This window comes from Chrysochloris asiatica, unplaced genomic scaffold (assembly GCF_000296735.1).
Source record: "Chrysochloris asiatica unplaced genomic scaffold, ChrAsi1.0 scaffold00017, whole genome shotgun sequence".
Lineage (NCBI taxonomy): Eukaryota > Metazoa > Chordata > Mammalia > Afrosoricida > Chrysochloridae > Chrysochloris > Chrysochloris asiatica.
The window spans coordinates 17,896,106-17,910,521 of NW_006408535.1; the positions used below are offsets into that span (position 1 = coordinate 17,896,106).

The following is a 14,416-nucleotide window of genomic DNA, read 5'->3' on the forward strand; positions in this document are numbered from 1 at the left end:
TCATCACGGTCAACTCTACTTTGAGGAGGTAGCTCTTCCCCAGTCACATTTTGAGTGCCTTCATACCTGAGAGGCTCATTTTCTGGCACTATATCTGACTGTGTTTCTCCGTTATTCATAAGGTTTTCAGTGACTAAATATTCACAAATAATTCATCATTCCTCCTTCCTATTCTGTCTTCATCTGGAAGCTCATCTGAAACCTGTCCACCATGGGTGACCCTGCTGGTATTTAAAATACCAGTAGAATAGCTTTCAGAATCAACAGCAACTCACAAGCTACCAAAGTATGACAAACTGTCATATTAGTAATATATAAACCCTTTCATTTGAATTTTTTTTCTACATGATATTTGAATTAATTTAGTAAAAGAGCTCTTATATGTTTGACATTTCAAGTATGTTCTTATGCTGTGTCTCAGATCAAATAATAATACAGTGAATGATATTGTCATCTTCCTTGTATTTCTTTTTATAAGGAAGCTTATCACATCAAACTCATAGAGGTTTTTTGTTTGCTTCTGTTAAGGTTTCGTTTTTCATCTATAATTACCTAGAATACTATATAAAACATTGCTTATTGCCTTTTAATAAAGGTTTCAATCCAAAACAATCAGGGATATTGAAGGACTTTGAAATAAGAAACTAAAATGTAAATTGTAGCATTATTTCAGAGCAACACTTTTTTTTAATGTTTTATTGTGAATTATGTGATAGTTTACATGGGAGAAGATTAATTTTACATTCATTTTATCGTATATCGTTTCATTGCCGTGGTTACAATCCCCTCCATGCCTCATCAACCAACCAAAGGGTATACACTATAACCCTGCACCCTGGTAGTCATCACACAGTCCCTCTCCCTCTCTGGATCTAAAGTCTCCAGCTGCTCCATTTCTCCACATCATCATCTCTGCCTCCGTCTCTGGCTTCACTGCTTCTCTGAATAGGGTCCCCCTCTCCGCTCTTCTCCATTGATGGTCCCAGGGACCTCTGCTCCTAAACTGAAATGTTTAATCACTCCCCTTGCTATAAAACATCTACATTTACATTTCCAACCCTCAGAATCAGTCCTTATAACAATTATTCACTATTGTATCATAAGAGACCTATCTGCATTTCATTTCATCTGCCCCGCCCAAACAGATTGGATACTATTCACTGGAGATTCTACCTTCCCCCACACCCTCTGGATCTAGGTTCCTTCTTGAAAGCTTGTAAGTCAGTCACTTCTTACCTTTGTAGACCCCTCCCCCCATTTTGGGTAGCCAATGTCCAAGTTGCCCATCCCTGCCTCCTCTGTGTGTGAAAGGGGTGGAAATGATCCTTGTTGTAAGGATTTGTTTCCTCTTATTGATCTACTGCATCCATAGGTTTAGGTCAAGTTCATCAAATTGTTTCTGATTACTCTTTTTTTTTTCCCCCTCTTCTTTCTTCTTCTGGTTGAGCTCCAGTCATTGAAGCCAGGTCAAGTGGGTATTATCTGCACGTATGGGTGTTCTTGTGCATATCAGAGCAACAAGTTTTTGAATAAGAATGAATTGGATTTATAAGTGTTTTAAAACATAGGAATAATTTTTCATCTGTAAAATCTTACATAAAATTCTTTCATTCACTTTAATTAACAAGGTTCACATTCACATGAACTTTCTCAATATAATAATTTTTCAAATTAGTTCTTTGAACCGTATTCATGAAGCCCATTGATCTCCGCTGCTGCACAGGTAGAAAAGTCATTTAGTTTGTCATGTTTCTGAGAAAAGTCCTTTTTATGAATGAACATTTACATTTATAACTAAAATTCAGGAATTTTAGTTGTTAAAAGCAAAAAATGAATCTAGAACTATATCACTAGCAGAAATTAAGAAAGTGGTCAACAAAATTTAAGCAAGTTATAGCATTAAGAAGCAGGTAGTCTTTCAAATAGTTTCTATAGTTTCCCAATTAATTTTTCCATTAATTAGTACATGTCCTGAAGGTTAGGAGCCTGAATGCTATGTGTCATTTGCAGTCAGATGCTAACCTAGAGAACCTACCTACCTGTGGCTCTGAGTCAGGAAGGGCTGATGACTAGGAAGAAGGAGTAACGAACTACTTCCAAATATTTAGTCACTGAAAACCTTATGAATAGCAGAGAAACATTCAGATTTAGTGCTGGAAAATGAGCTCCTCAGATTGGAAGGCACTCAAAATGCGACTGGGGAAGAGCTGCCTCCTCAAAGTAGAGTTAACCATGGTAATATGAATGGAGGAAAGTCCGTGGGAATAAAGCCCTCAGGACCTTCATTTGCTGATGGGCACAACTCAAAATGAAGAGAAACTGCTGGAAACATCCATTAATTAATCAGAACATGGAATGTACAAAATACGAATCTAGGAAAATTGGATAATTTCAAAAATGAAATGGAACACATAAACACATTGATGTCTAAGGCATTAGTGAGCTGAAATGGACTGGTATTGGCCATTTTGAATCTGACAACCACATGGTTTACTATGCAGGGAATGACAAATTGAAAAGGAATGGTGTTGCATTCATTGTCAAAAGGACATTTCCAGATTAGTCATGAGGTACAATGCTGTCTGTGATAGGATAATATCCATGTGCTTACAGGGAAGCCCAGGTAATACCACTATGATTCAAATTTATGCACCAACCACTAAAGCCAGTGAGGATAAAATAGAAGAATTCTACCAACTTCTTCAATCTGAAATCGATCAAACATGCAATCAAGATGTATTGATCATTACTGGTGATTGGAATGCAAAGGTTGGAAACAGAAAAAGGATTGTTGTTATATGCTGTGGAGTCGATTCCGACTCATAGCGACCCTGTACAGGGTTTCCGAGGCTGTAAATCTTTACGGGAGCAGAAAGTCTCATCTTTCTCCCGTGGAACAGCTGGCTGTTTCGAACTGCTGACCCTGAGGTTTGCAGCCCAATTTGTAACCACAGTGCCACCAGAGCTCCTTTAGAAAAAGGATGAGTAGTTGGAAAATACAGCCTTGGTGATAAAAATGATGCTGGAGATTGCATGATGGAATTCTGCAAAACCAATGATTTGTTCATTTCAAATACCTTTTTTAGACAGCATAAGAGATGATTATGCATATGGACCTCACCAAATAGGATTCACAGAAATCAAATTGACTACATCAGTAGAAAGAGATGATGGAAAAGCTCCATATCATCAGCCAAAACAAGACCAGGGACAGATTGTGGCACAGACCATCAATTGTTCATATGCAAATGCAGACTGAAGCTGAAGAAAATGAAAGCAAGTCCACAAGAGCCAAAATACAACCTTGAATATATCCCACCTGAATTTAAAGATCATCTGAAGAGCAGATTTGATACATTTAACACTAAAGACCGAAGACCAGAAGAGTTGTGGGATGACATCAAGAACATTATACATGAAGAAAGCAAAAAGTCATTAAAAAGAAAAAAAAGAAGGAAAAGATCAAAATGAATGTCACAAGAGACACTGAAACTTGCTATCCAGCGTAGAGATGCTAAAGCAAAAAGAGGAAATGAGGTACGAGAGTTGAACAGAAAATTTCAAAGGTCAGCTTGAAAAAACAAAGTCAAATATTACAACGAAATGTGCAAAGATCTGGAGCCAGAAAACCAAAATGGAAGAACATGCTCAGCATTTCTCAAGCTGGGGAAACTGAAGAGAAAATTTAAGCCTCAAGTTTCATTATTGAAGGATGCAAAAAGCATCAAAAGCAGATAGAAGGAATACACAGAGTTACTGTACCAAAAGGAAATGGTTGATGTTCAACCATTTCAATAGGTAGTATATGATCAAGAGCCAATGATACTGAAGGAAGAAGTCCAAGGTGCATTGAAGGATTTGGTAAAGAACAAGGCACCAGAAAGTGATGGAATAAACATTGAAATCTTTCAAGAAAGTGAGGCAACAGTGGAGGCACTCATTCATCTATGCCAAGAAATTTGGAAGACAGCTATCTGGCCAACTGATTGAAAGAGATCCATATTTGTGCCCATTCCAAAGAGTGGTAACCCTGTGGAATGCGGAAATCATTGGACAATCTCTTTGATATTCCATGCGAGTGAAGTTTTACTAAAGGTAATGCAGAAACGGTTGCAAGCATACATTGACAGAACTTCAAGCCAGATTCAGAAGAGGCCGTGGAACCAGGGATATCATTGCTGATGTCCAATGGATCTTGGCTGAAAGCAGAGAATATCAGAAAGATGTTTACCTGTGATTTATTGACTAAGCAAAGACTTTCGATTGTGTGGATCATGACAAGCTGTGGACAACATTGCGAAGAGTGAGTATTCCGAAGCATTTAATTGTGCTCATGAGGAATCTGTATGTGGACCAAGAGGCAGTTGTTGTAACAGAACATGGGAACATTGAATGGTTTAAAATTAAGAAAGGTGTGCAGCAGGGTTGTATTCTTTCACCATACTTATTCAACCTGTATGCTGAGCAAATAATCCGAGAAGCTGGGTTATATGAAGAAAAATGTGGCATCAGAATTGGAGGAAGGCTCATTAACAATCTGCGATCTGCAGATTATAAAACCTTGCTTGCTGAAAGTGAAGAGGACTTAAAATACTTACTGATGAAGATCAAATAGCACAGCCTTAAGTATGGATTGCAGCTCATTTTGCTAACTGTAGATAGATGCCCTTATCCCAAAGGAATTATGGAACAAAACTTTGTGATCACAACTTACTTTAATTTCAACTTACTTTTGGATCCTGTTTGCGAAGATAATTAAATTCACTAAATTACGTTTTCCAGAGCAGTGTTTTTGTTAATACTGGGGAAAACCTAGAGTGCGTTCTGTGATGTATCCTTTCCCTTTGCTTATTCTTAGCATATAAAATGATTGGCGTTTCAAAGCGTATGTTGATTGTTGGTACTAGAATATGTAGGTAAGAAACACATTTTCTGGTGCTAGTAAAACCTTTGATGCAATCAAATTGTAACATGTTTTCCATTGTGTATTAGATTTGTCAAATTCTTGTTATGTTTTAGGAGTAACCATCTGGAAGTTTTAACATTAGTATTAAAATTTTTCTCAAACTACTTTCATAAGAATTGCGCTATGAAAGAAGCCAGGCACAATATTGTATGATTCCATTTATATGAAACACATGGTATAGGCCAATCAAAGAATGCAGAGCAGTTGCATAATGGGTATTGGGATTTCCTATTGAACTTCTAAAACTTTATCGTAGTGATTTTGCACAACATTGTGAATATGTTAATGCCACTAAGTGTACATTCTAAAATGAATAGAATGATAAATTTTACGTTACGTGTATTTGCCACAATAAAACTGTATTGCTATGTTGTTGTTGTTAAGTGCCATTGAGTCGGTTTCGACCCATAGCGACCCTGAATAGGGTTTCCAAGGCTGTAAATCTTTACAGGAGCAGATCGCCTCATCTTTCTCCCGCGGAGCAGCTGGTAGTTTCGAACTGCTGACCTTCCGGTTCGCATGATCATTTATTTTATATTGATGCTATATCATGGTTTCTGATCTCTCAAGTAGCAATTTGTAAAAGCAGTCTTTTATGGTATTTTTTAATATAGGTAAAATGATCCATTCTATGGTAGCTCATTTGGATGCTGTTACAAGTCTAGCAGTCGATCCTAATGGAATCTATTTGATGTCTGGAAGTAAGTGTAAACTTTCTGTGTTGCCTATAAATTTTATAAAAGAATTGATAAGCTATACCAAACTTCATTTGTGATATTCTTTTTACAGGTCATGACTGTTCCATTAGATTGTGGAATTTAGACAGCAAGACGTGTGTGCAAGAAATAACAGCTCATAGGAAGAAATTGGATGAATCAATTTATGATGTTGCTTTCCATCCATCAAAAGCTTATATTGCCAGTGCAGGAGCTGATGCCCTTGCTAAAGTGTTTGTGTGATACAACAAGAACTGTGTCATAATGAAAACTTGCTTGGACAGAAAGAGGGTCTGCATCACTGCCATAAAGAAGGTTGCTGATAAGACACTACATGAGATCTGCCTGGGTGAAAACTTTGGGGCAGGCATAAATTGGTGGGAATCACATCTTAAATAATGTCAGGCTCATTAATTTAACTGTAATTACTGTATTTTGTGGGACAAAGAAAAAGAATTCCAGTATTTACAGCTTGTACTGGGATATTAACTGAGCATATGTCTGTTTTTTATGTGTCTTTAAACCAATGTGGAGTCTGGTCTTACAAAGAGACTTTTTATTTTGGACTCTGTGTGCTGCCTTAGGGTTAGGAATGTGGTGCTCTTGTGGGGGGAAGTGAGCTCCAAGAGTAGCTTTTTTTCATCTCTTAGTGATCTTCTGTTTATTGGTTGAATGCCACAGATTCCCTTTTAAATTTATTTTGCTTTAAAAAAAAAAAAAAAAAAGTAAAGAAAGAAAATTTAACTTAAAATATTTTAGCATTAGTTGCACAAAATGTTTGGATAAAATTCTAGTTTTTATAAGTCTTTTTATATATTTAGCCTGTCACAACAGTGCTCAAGATTGTATTGAAGTTTTTCTGCATTATACAACCCTGAAACACAGAGATCTCACTGACCCACTGCCGTGTAACCACACACTTTCCTTCTTTCGCCTAATACAGCTCAGCTAAGTCCTTCCATAAAGATGCTAAATCACCTTCATCATCACATAACTGTCTTCATAAACCAAGGACTATTAAGTGTATTAAAGTGAAACAGTGGGGTGTTTAGTACTCCAGATGAACTCTTAAAAAAAAGAAAAAAGCAAACTAATTTTGGCATCCTATCACTATGTGATATTTTGTACATCTTACTGTATTTACAAGTTTATTTATCAAGGAGTATCCATCTTGCTAATGGCCTATTATTATTTATTTCACTTTTTGTTGGTCTTTATATACTTTTATTAATGTGCTAAAGGGCCCAGTATATCTATTTTGGAACTTGGAGAAGTCTAAAATAGACTAAAAATGGAATATTTTATCATTTAAGTTGTAAACCAAGGTGGTTTGCACATCTTGATTTACCATGATTCCAAACAAAACTATCCTGGTTTAAAATATTTGGAGTAAAAATTTTATTTGCATTACAAATGTGAAACTAAAATAGTTGAATCAAGATACAGAAATCTGCTGTGTTTGGACTAGTTTTCCCAGGTTTTATTTTTTCAGATGTGCTTAATTTTATGGTGTAACTGAAGATTTTGTTTGTGTAATGCATGATTAAGACAATAAAGTATTTTTTCTAGTCTTCCAAAAAATTTTTTCTGATCAGTTTGCGAGTTTTGATGAGTTTTGTAAGGTTTTTGTTTTACAAACTATGAATCAGCAAATTTTTAAGATTGTACCACATAGCAAACGTCCAGCTGTTGAAAAATAATGTATATAAAATACATATAATAAATATTAAATTGTGTACATGTATGCTATTGTTGGCTATATTATTTTGTGTTAAATAATAAAGTGCAAATACTTTACTTGCCATTATTAGACTAGGAAATGAAGATGAATACTTAGTCCTTCATTTTTATGCTGTTCTTTTAAGCTTTGTACTTACCATAGAACTATTAAGATTAATAGAAGATTCGCACCATTAACACTAACATTAAGAATGCATTTCCAAATATTTAGGATTAAAATTTGTATATTCTATTGGAATAAGTTAGGTAATTCAAAGTACTCCTTCCCCTCAAAGTGCAGAGATGCATATTATTTGCTTAGATGTCCTGTTACCTTATTAAATCTGAATTTTAGTCCACAGTATTGTCTCTCCTATATAGCCATTCCGATTTGCACACATACACACACGAGTTCTCTTTTCATTGTTATACTTAAATACAGCATTAAATATGAACATCTTGAAACTTTTTCCTTTTGTTTTTGAAGGGAATTGCAAATGGAGTTAGTCAGTAGCATTAGAAAACAGTTGGCAAAATTCTATTTGTCATATACCATAAATTTTGTTATTGCTAATAAAACAGTAAATGTTTTCAGAAATTAAAAAGAAAAATAAATTGTTTTGATGTTTTCAGAACTAAAGATTCCTTTAGTAAGCAAATTAAAAGAGACACTTTTCTCTTTCTTTAAAATACTTTTCCAAAGTTAACATTGTTTCTGGCAGCTATACCAAACCCGTACATTACTATTAACCTTATTGTGATTATCATTTCAGCGCAGTAACATTCACCTCTTTTGGAATATACTAATAGTAAAATGGATGAAAATTAGTTGTTGTTTTTTTTGTTTTAATGTATATACTTTGGTTGTATTTTTCTCCACAATAATAACCCTATGGAAGAGATTTCATTTTGTGTCCTTTCATGATTTGGCATATTGGAAGTTATATAGATTAAATTGCCAATTACTTAAATACTGTTTTATGCATTGTTTAAGGTAGTTTTTTTTTTCTTTCTTTTTTTATAACGTTTTTATTGTGTATTAAGTGAAAGGTTACAGGGCAGATCATCAGTTTTACATTCAACAAATCATATATTTTGTAATCAGTTAACAGTATTTCTCTCTATTCGCTTTAACTCTTTTAATTTTTTTAAACACTCAGGCAGATATAATAATTTATACCACAAAAGAGCACATTCTGCAAGTCTGCCTCCTGGCCACCAGCTGTCAGTCCCTCTCTTTCCATGAATCTAGAGTCCTCAGCTGCTTTCTGTCTCCATCTCTGATGTTGCTGCTTCTCTGGATAAGGTCCTGCATTCTGCTTGTGTGCTTCTCCCATGATGGTCCTAGGGTCCTCTGTTTCTGGACTGTAAGATTAACTACTCACCCGATTTTGTTACAAAACTTTTTTTTTTACAATTGTGAGTCGTAATTAGTCATGATAACAGTTACTATAGAATCATAAAAATCTTATCCCCATCTCTTTTTCGCAGACCCATCTAGATAAGATGAAAACTATTCAGTGGGGCCCTGTCTTCCCCCACAACTCTCAAACTAAACTCCCTCTTGAAACCTTGTAAGCCAGTCACTTCTAGCCTTTTATCACCCACCAATATCTTAAGTTGCTTGTCCCTATCTACCCTGTATACAGAGGGGATAGATAGCATTGATACTTAATATGAAGACTCCTTACCTCTCTGTTGTTATTTTGAACTACTACCTCCCAGGAGTGTAGGTCATTTTGTTTTTTTTATCTGCCTCTAGTCAAGTTGTGATTATCAAGCCATCGAGGCTAGGTCAGATGAGGACTATCTGCAAGTTTGGGTGTTCTTGAAAGGTAGTCTTTTTATATTCAAACCATGATATGCTGACCTTTTGTTTAGCACTTCCTCTTTATGCTTTCCTCATATTGCAAAGTAAGTTTGAAAACTAACTGATTGAAGACTGACATCTCATTTATCACTTTAAAATTTATAAATGGGTAAAGAGTGTTTGAAATTTAGGATTGCTTGTTTAAAGTTAGATTGAAATTATTGGTTTATTGGTTATGTGCCATGGAGTCAGTTCTGACTTGTAGCGACACTGTATATGGTTTCTGAAGCTGTAAATATTTACAGGAGCAGAAATCGATCTTTTAAAAAATCTGTGTTACCCTGTTTAGTTATTAATCCTTAATTATGTTATGTACGTGATACAAATAGATAGTAAATTATTATCAAGTCCTGATTCTGTTCTCTTGCTGCATGTTAGTCACTCAAACTGCCTTGGTTACTTCAGTGTTGCCTTGATTGCCTCAATGCCTCAAAACTTTATCTTCTATAAAATTAAGGAAAAACTCATTTAAAGGGTCAATGACTAGAAGTTGTATTTTCATTAAAGCATAATTTAAAAAATATTTTGAACTTTTTATGAACTCATTGGAGATTTACATAGCAGATTATCAGTTTTACATTCAACAAATAATACTTCATTTCAGCTCAGTTGCCATCTCTTCATTGTAATGATCACTTTTCCCACTTCCTTCCTGTGTTTCTTGATTCCATTCCTTCTCCTTTCCCCACCCTTCTGGGGTTTTATTGTTGTTGTTTTAATATGAAATAGTTGAACATTCTAAGTTATGTGTACTTCCCTAGTGTTGCTCCTCCCCTACCCCATATACCTATCTATTGCTTGGCTAAAAATGGGGCTATAGGGGTGAGTTCAGTTCTAGACCTGAAGTGTGATCAATAGTCATAGTCTCAGGGTTCCACCAGTCTCAGCCTAACCAGTATGTTTAGTCTTCTTTGATTTTGAACTTTGTTTCACATCTGATCCCTGTCTATCTAGGACCTTCTAATGTGATCATTTTGAGAACCATTGATGATAATAGCAGGCACCATGTAGTTGCTTTAGTCTCAGAGCCATGGAGACTGATGATGTTCACATGATTCATTAGTCCATTTTTCCCAAGCATCTTCAATTTTCATACTCTTTTTCCTCTACACAGGAGAAACCTTAGATGGCTGCTGATGAACTTTCAAGGTCCAGTCGCTATTCACCAAAAGTTGGATAGAGAACATTGTGGAGTATGTTATTTCCTCAATATCTTAGTTCTCTAACACTGCTGTAACAGAAACACCACAAGTGGATGACTTTAACAATAACAACCAGAAATTTATTCTCTCTCAGTTTAGGAGGCTAGAAGTAAAAATTGAGAGTGCTGGCTCTTGGGGAAGATTTTTGATTGTTCTGCTCTGGGAAAAGGCCCTGGTCTCCTTTCAGCGTCTGTTGGCCCAGTGTCTTTGGAGATCTTCATACATCTTAGCATCAATCTTCCCCAGGATCGAGAAGCTTCACAGTGCAGAGACCCCGCATCCAGAGCACACACTCTATTCTTGGCTTTTCTGCCTTGGAGGTAAGTCCTCCCACTCTGTTCAAGCCCTTCTCCTTTTATCTCTTGCAAAATAAAAGGTGTTGCATGCCATACCCTTAGGAATCTCCCGTAAATTAAATCAGGGTACTGGTAACACTATAGAATCAGCACTGGACTGGGAACCACAAGGTTGGCAGTTCAAACCCACCCGCTGCTCCTTAAAAACCCTATGTTGTTAAGTGTCATTGGGTCGGTTCTGACTCATAGCAACCCTGTATAGGGTTACTGAGGAGCTGGCTAGTGGATTGGAACTGCTAACCTTACAGTTCAAACCGACTGCAGTCCAGTTCTTATCCTATAGCGCCACACCAGGGCCCATTGGAAACCCTATAAAAAGTCGCTATGAGTTGGAACCCACATGACAGCACTTAATTTAACAATCCTATCCTTAATCCTCTTAATGGTTTACCATGTTAAATCACATCATAGGTGATAGCTACATATCAACTGCCAAACCACTAGGAATCTTGGCCCAGTAACAAAACCTTAACTATCATATTATGGCATTTGATAATGTCTAAGAAGTTTTCATAGTTTTACCCCTAGGGCTGTTGGTGTAATGCTGTAGGGTCAGCACTGGACTGCGAATCACAGGGTTGGCAGTTCAAACCCACCAGCTGCTCTTTGGAAACCCTATACAGGGTTGCTGTGAGTCAGAATGGACTTAATAGCTCATAACAACATGCTCCACCAGGAGCTTTGGTGGTGCTGTAGGATAGGCATTGTTAATGGCAATGGGTTGGTAGTTCATACCCACCAGCTGCTCTGAGGGAGAAAGATGAGACTTTCTACTCCTATAAAGACAGCCTCAGAACCTTATATAGGGTCACTATGAGTCAGAATCAACTCAGTGGCAGAGTTTGGTTTTGGAGTATGCGCCACAATATTCATGGATATGTTTGCAGTGATAGCAAATACCCAAGTACACATATCTCTGTCAAGCCTTTTTATTCGTGGGTATATTCCCACTCTCCCTCCCACACATTCAGGTATATGTCCATGTATCTACCTGTAGATCATGGTTGTTGCAGGATTGTATACATAACAGTATTTATCTCTTTTCCCTTTAACTAATTTTCGCCCCGTAGGGATACTGTGCCTTCACTTAACAAATTCATACCCAAGTGGAAGTATAACCACAAATGGTTGTTGTTGTTGTTGTTAAGTACCGTGGAGTCGGTTCCGACTCATAGTGACCCTGCACAGGGTTTCCGAGGCTGTGAATCTTTACAGGAGCAGAACGCCTCATCTTTCTTCCATGGAACTGCTGGTAGTTTCGAACTGCAGACCTTGAGGTTCGCAGCCCGATTCATAACCACTACGCTACCAGAGCTCCTTAACCACAAGTGGTAGTGATGGTTAAATGACATCAAGTGGGTCCATGTGCCTACAAACTGCAGCTCTTCTGTCTGTGCTACAGCCTGTGCCGCTCTCTCTCTCTCCTAGGTAAGGGAGCATGAGCTCCTGGGATCCTCTGTTTCTGAAATGAAAGATGAACTATTCCCACCTTTTAGTTAACACCTTTTCTACTATTAGAGTTGTAACAGTCACAATCCTGCTACCAGTTAACAGTTGAATCATAAAATTCTATCAGTATTATCCCCACCACCTTTCACCAGACCCATCTGGAAAAGAGGGAAACTATTCAATGAGTAGTCTACCTTACTCCTTTCATTCTGAAACTAAACTAGTCACTTTGTGCCTTTATTGTTGTTTGCCATTGAGTATGTTCCAACTCAGTGACCCTATAGAGGGTTTTCCAAGGAGCAGCTACTGAATTTGAACTGCCCCCATTTTTTGATAGCTAATGTCTAAATTGTTCATCCTTATCAACCCAGTAGTGCAGTGGATTACAAGCTGGGCTTCTAACCACAAAGTTAGTAGTTCAGATCTACCGGCCATTTGTAAGCAAAAGATGAGGTTTTCTGCTCCTGCAAAGATTATAGCCTCGGAAATCCTATACAGGGCCTTTGTAAACTGGAACTGACTCAGTGGACACCACCATCAACGCAGTACACTGAGCAAACAAGCTTGTTCCTTGATCTGAAGAGTCCTTCCATTCCACTTGAAATTTTAAGCAACTGTCTTTATAAGCAAAAGTCTAGTTTATTAAAATGTAGCAATTGACACTTGCTTACAGTATCAAACATATTATCTGGTTGAGTTCTGGTCAGTTAGCCCTCTACTAGCTGCAAGTTTGGGAATTCACACATCCTCCCTGCAAGTCAGACCAGCTGGCTACTTTACTTTCGTTCAGCTCTAGACCCCAGGGGCTGGGTTGGTGCCTATGGGTTCGGGAGTTCACACATCTCCCTAAACTTCAAAACAGCAATCTCTTCCTCTTCTTTCTCCCATCTCAAGGTCAACCGGTGTCAATGGAGCATTGCTGAGCACAGCCCATGTCTTCATTGTTGCATTTCTTCCACTTCCACTCACAAGTAGACCCAGGTAGTCACTAGCCAGCGTACTAGACTGCTTGCTGGTTCATTTAAGTCCTATACGAGGGTTTTCCCTGATGGACTGACATCTTGTCTGGTTGTCTCCAAAGCAAACAACTTGCTTAAAATCCAGCCTAATAGTCCACTTTTTTTCTGCAGGCCTTTCAGTAAGAATCTTCTGTTCTCTCAGCAGTTACGGGTTTGTCTGCAAGTCTTTTAAAGTGGGAATGTCCCTATTTAAAAAAAAATCTGAGTGGGGTTTAGAATTCCATCTCAGATCCCATACATAAAGGCCTAGCAAGAGGCCTATTTCCCTAGGCAAATTCTAGCACCCCTTTTAGCAAATTAAATCAGTTACAGTCTGAAGACTGGCTTACAAACATTCTGTAATCATAATTCCCAATACTCATTTCTGTCACACATAGATAACTATTTTTTAATAGTAGGCAGGGGAAACCAATATCCACAAGACAGTCAAACACACACTTTTCCCTCTCCTTTACACATTCACCCTATGTCTCAATGCATGTATCTACTCATAACACTTGTTCCAAGTTTGTATATAAATCACTATTTACTTTTATACCATTTAGCCCATGCATACTTCCCTGTCTTCCCCTATCTTAATTGTTCATCTGCCATCCTCCCTGTTCTTGTGAATTGCCCTCCCCATCCTTGTACATTGCCCTCCCTATCACCCTAGTTGGAGTCCTGGTGTGGCACTGTGGGTTAATGCACCAGATTGCAAAGCTGTTTGAAATGCAAGGTTGGTGGTTCAAGCTCACCAGCCGCTCCCCAGAAACCCTATCCTGGGTCACTATGGGTTGGAACTAACAACAACATCACCCTACTTAACATGTGTCTACCCTCTAGCCAGTGAATTATTCTTCCCTCCCACCCGTGGTAACTATGAAAGAAGATTTGTTTTAGTATAGAGACCTATTGGTAAGCTTTTACAATAATGATATCATACAAGAATTAATCTTTTGTGATTGACTAATTTTGCTCAGCATAATGCCCTTAAGGTTCATCCATGTTATGAGGTTGTGTGCAGATTCATCGTTACTCTTCAAGGTTACATAGTATTCCATTGTTTATGTGTACCAAAGTTAGTTTATCCATTTTTCAATTGATTGGCACTTATTATAAAGATTAGTTTTTGCTTTC

At 37.4% G+C, this 14,416-nt stretch overlaps 1 protein-coding gene across 1 annotated transcript in view; it reads left to right on the forward strand.

Annotated features, from left to right (window-relative positions):
• The window catches only part of STRN3 (striatin, calmodulin binding protein 3), a 133,107-nt gene extending 127,182 nt beyond the window's left edge, over positions 1 to 5,925 (forward strand). The window contains exons 15-16 of the mRNA XM_006835367.1: positions 5,581 to 5,667; positions 5,756 to 5,925. Coding sequence (XP_006835430.1) covers positions 5,581 to 5,667; positions 5,756 to 5,925 — 257 coding nt within the window. The remainder of the gene's footprint in view (positions 1 to 5,580; positions 5,668 to 5,755) is intronic.
• Positions 5,926 to 14,416: the final 8,491 nt, after the last annotated feature.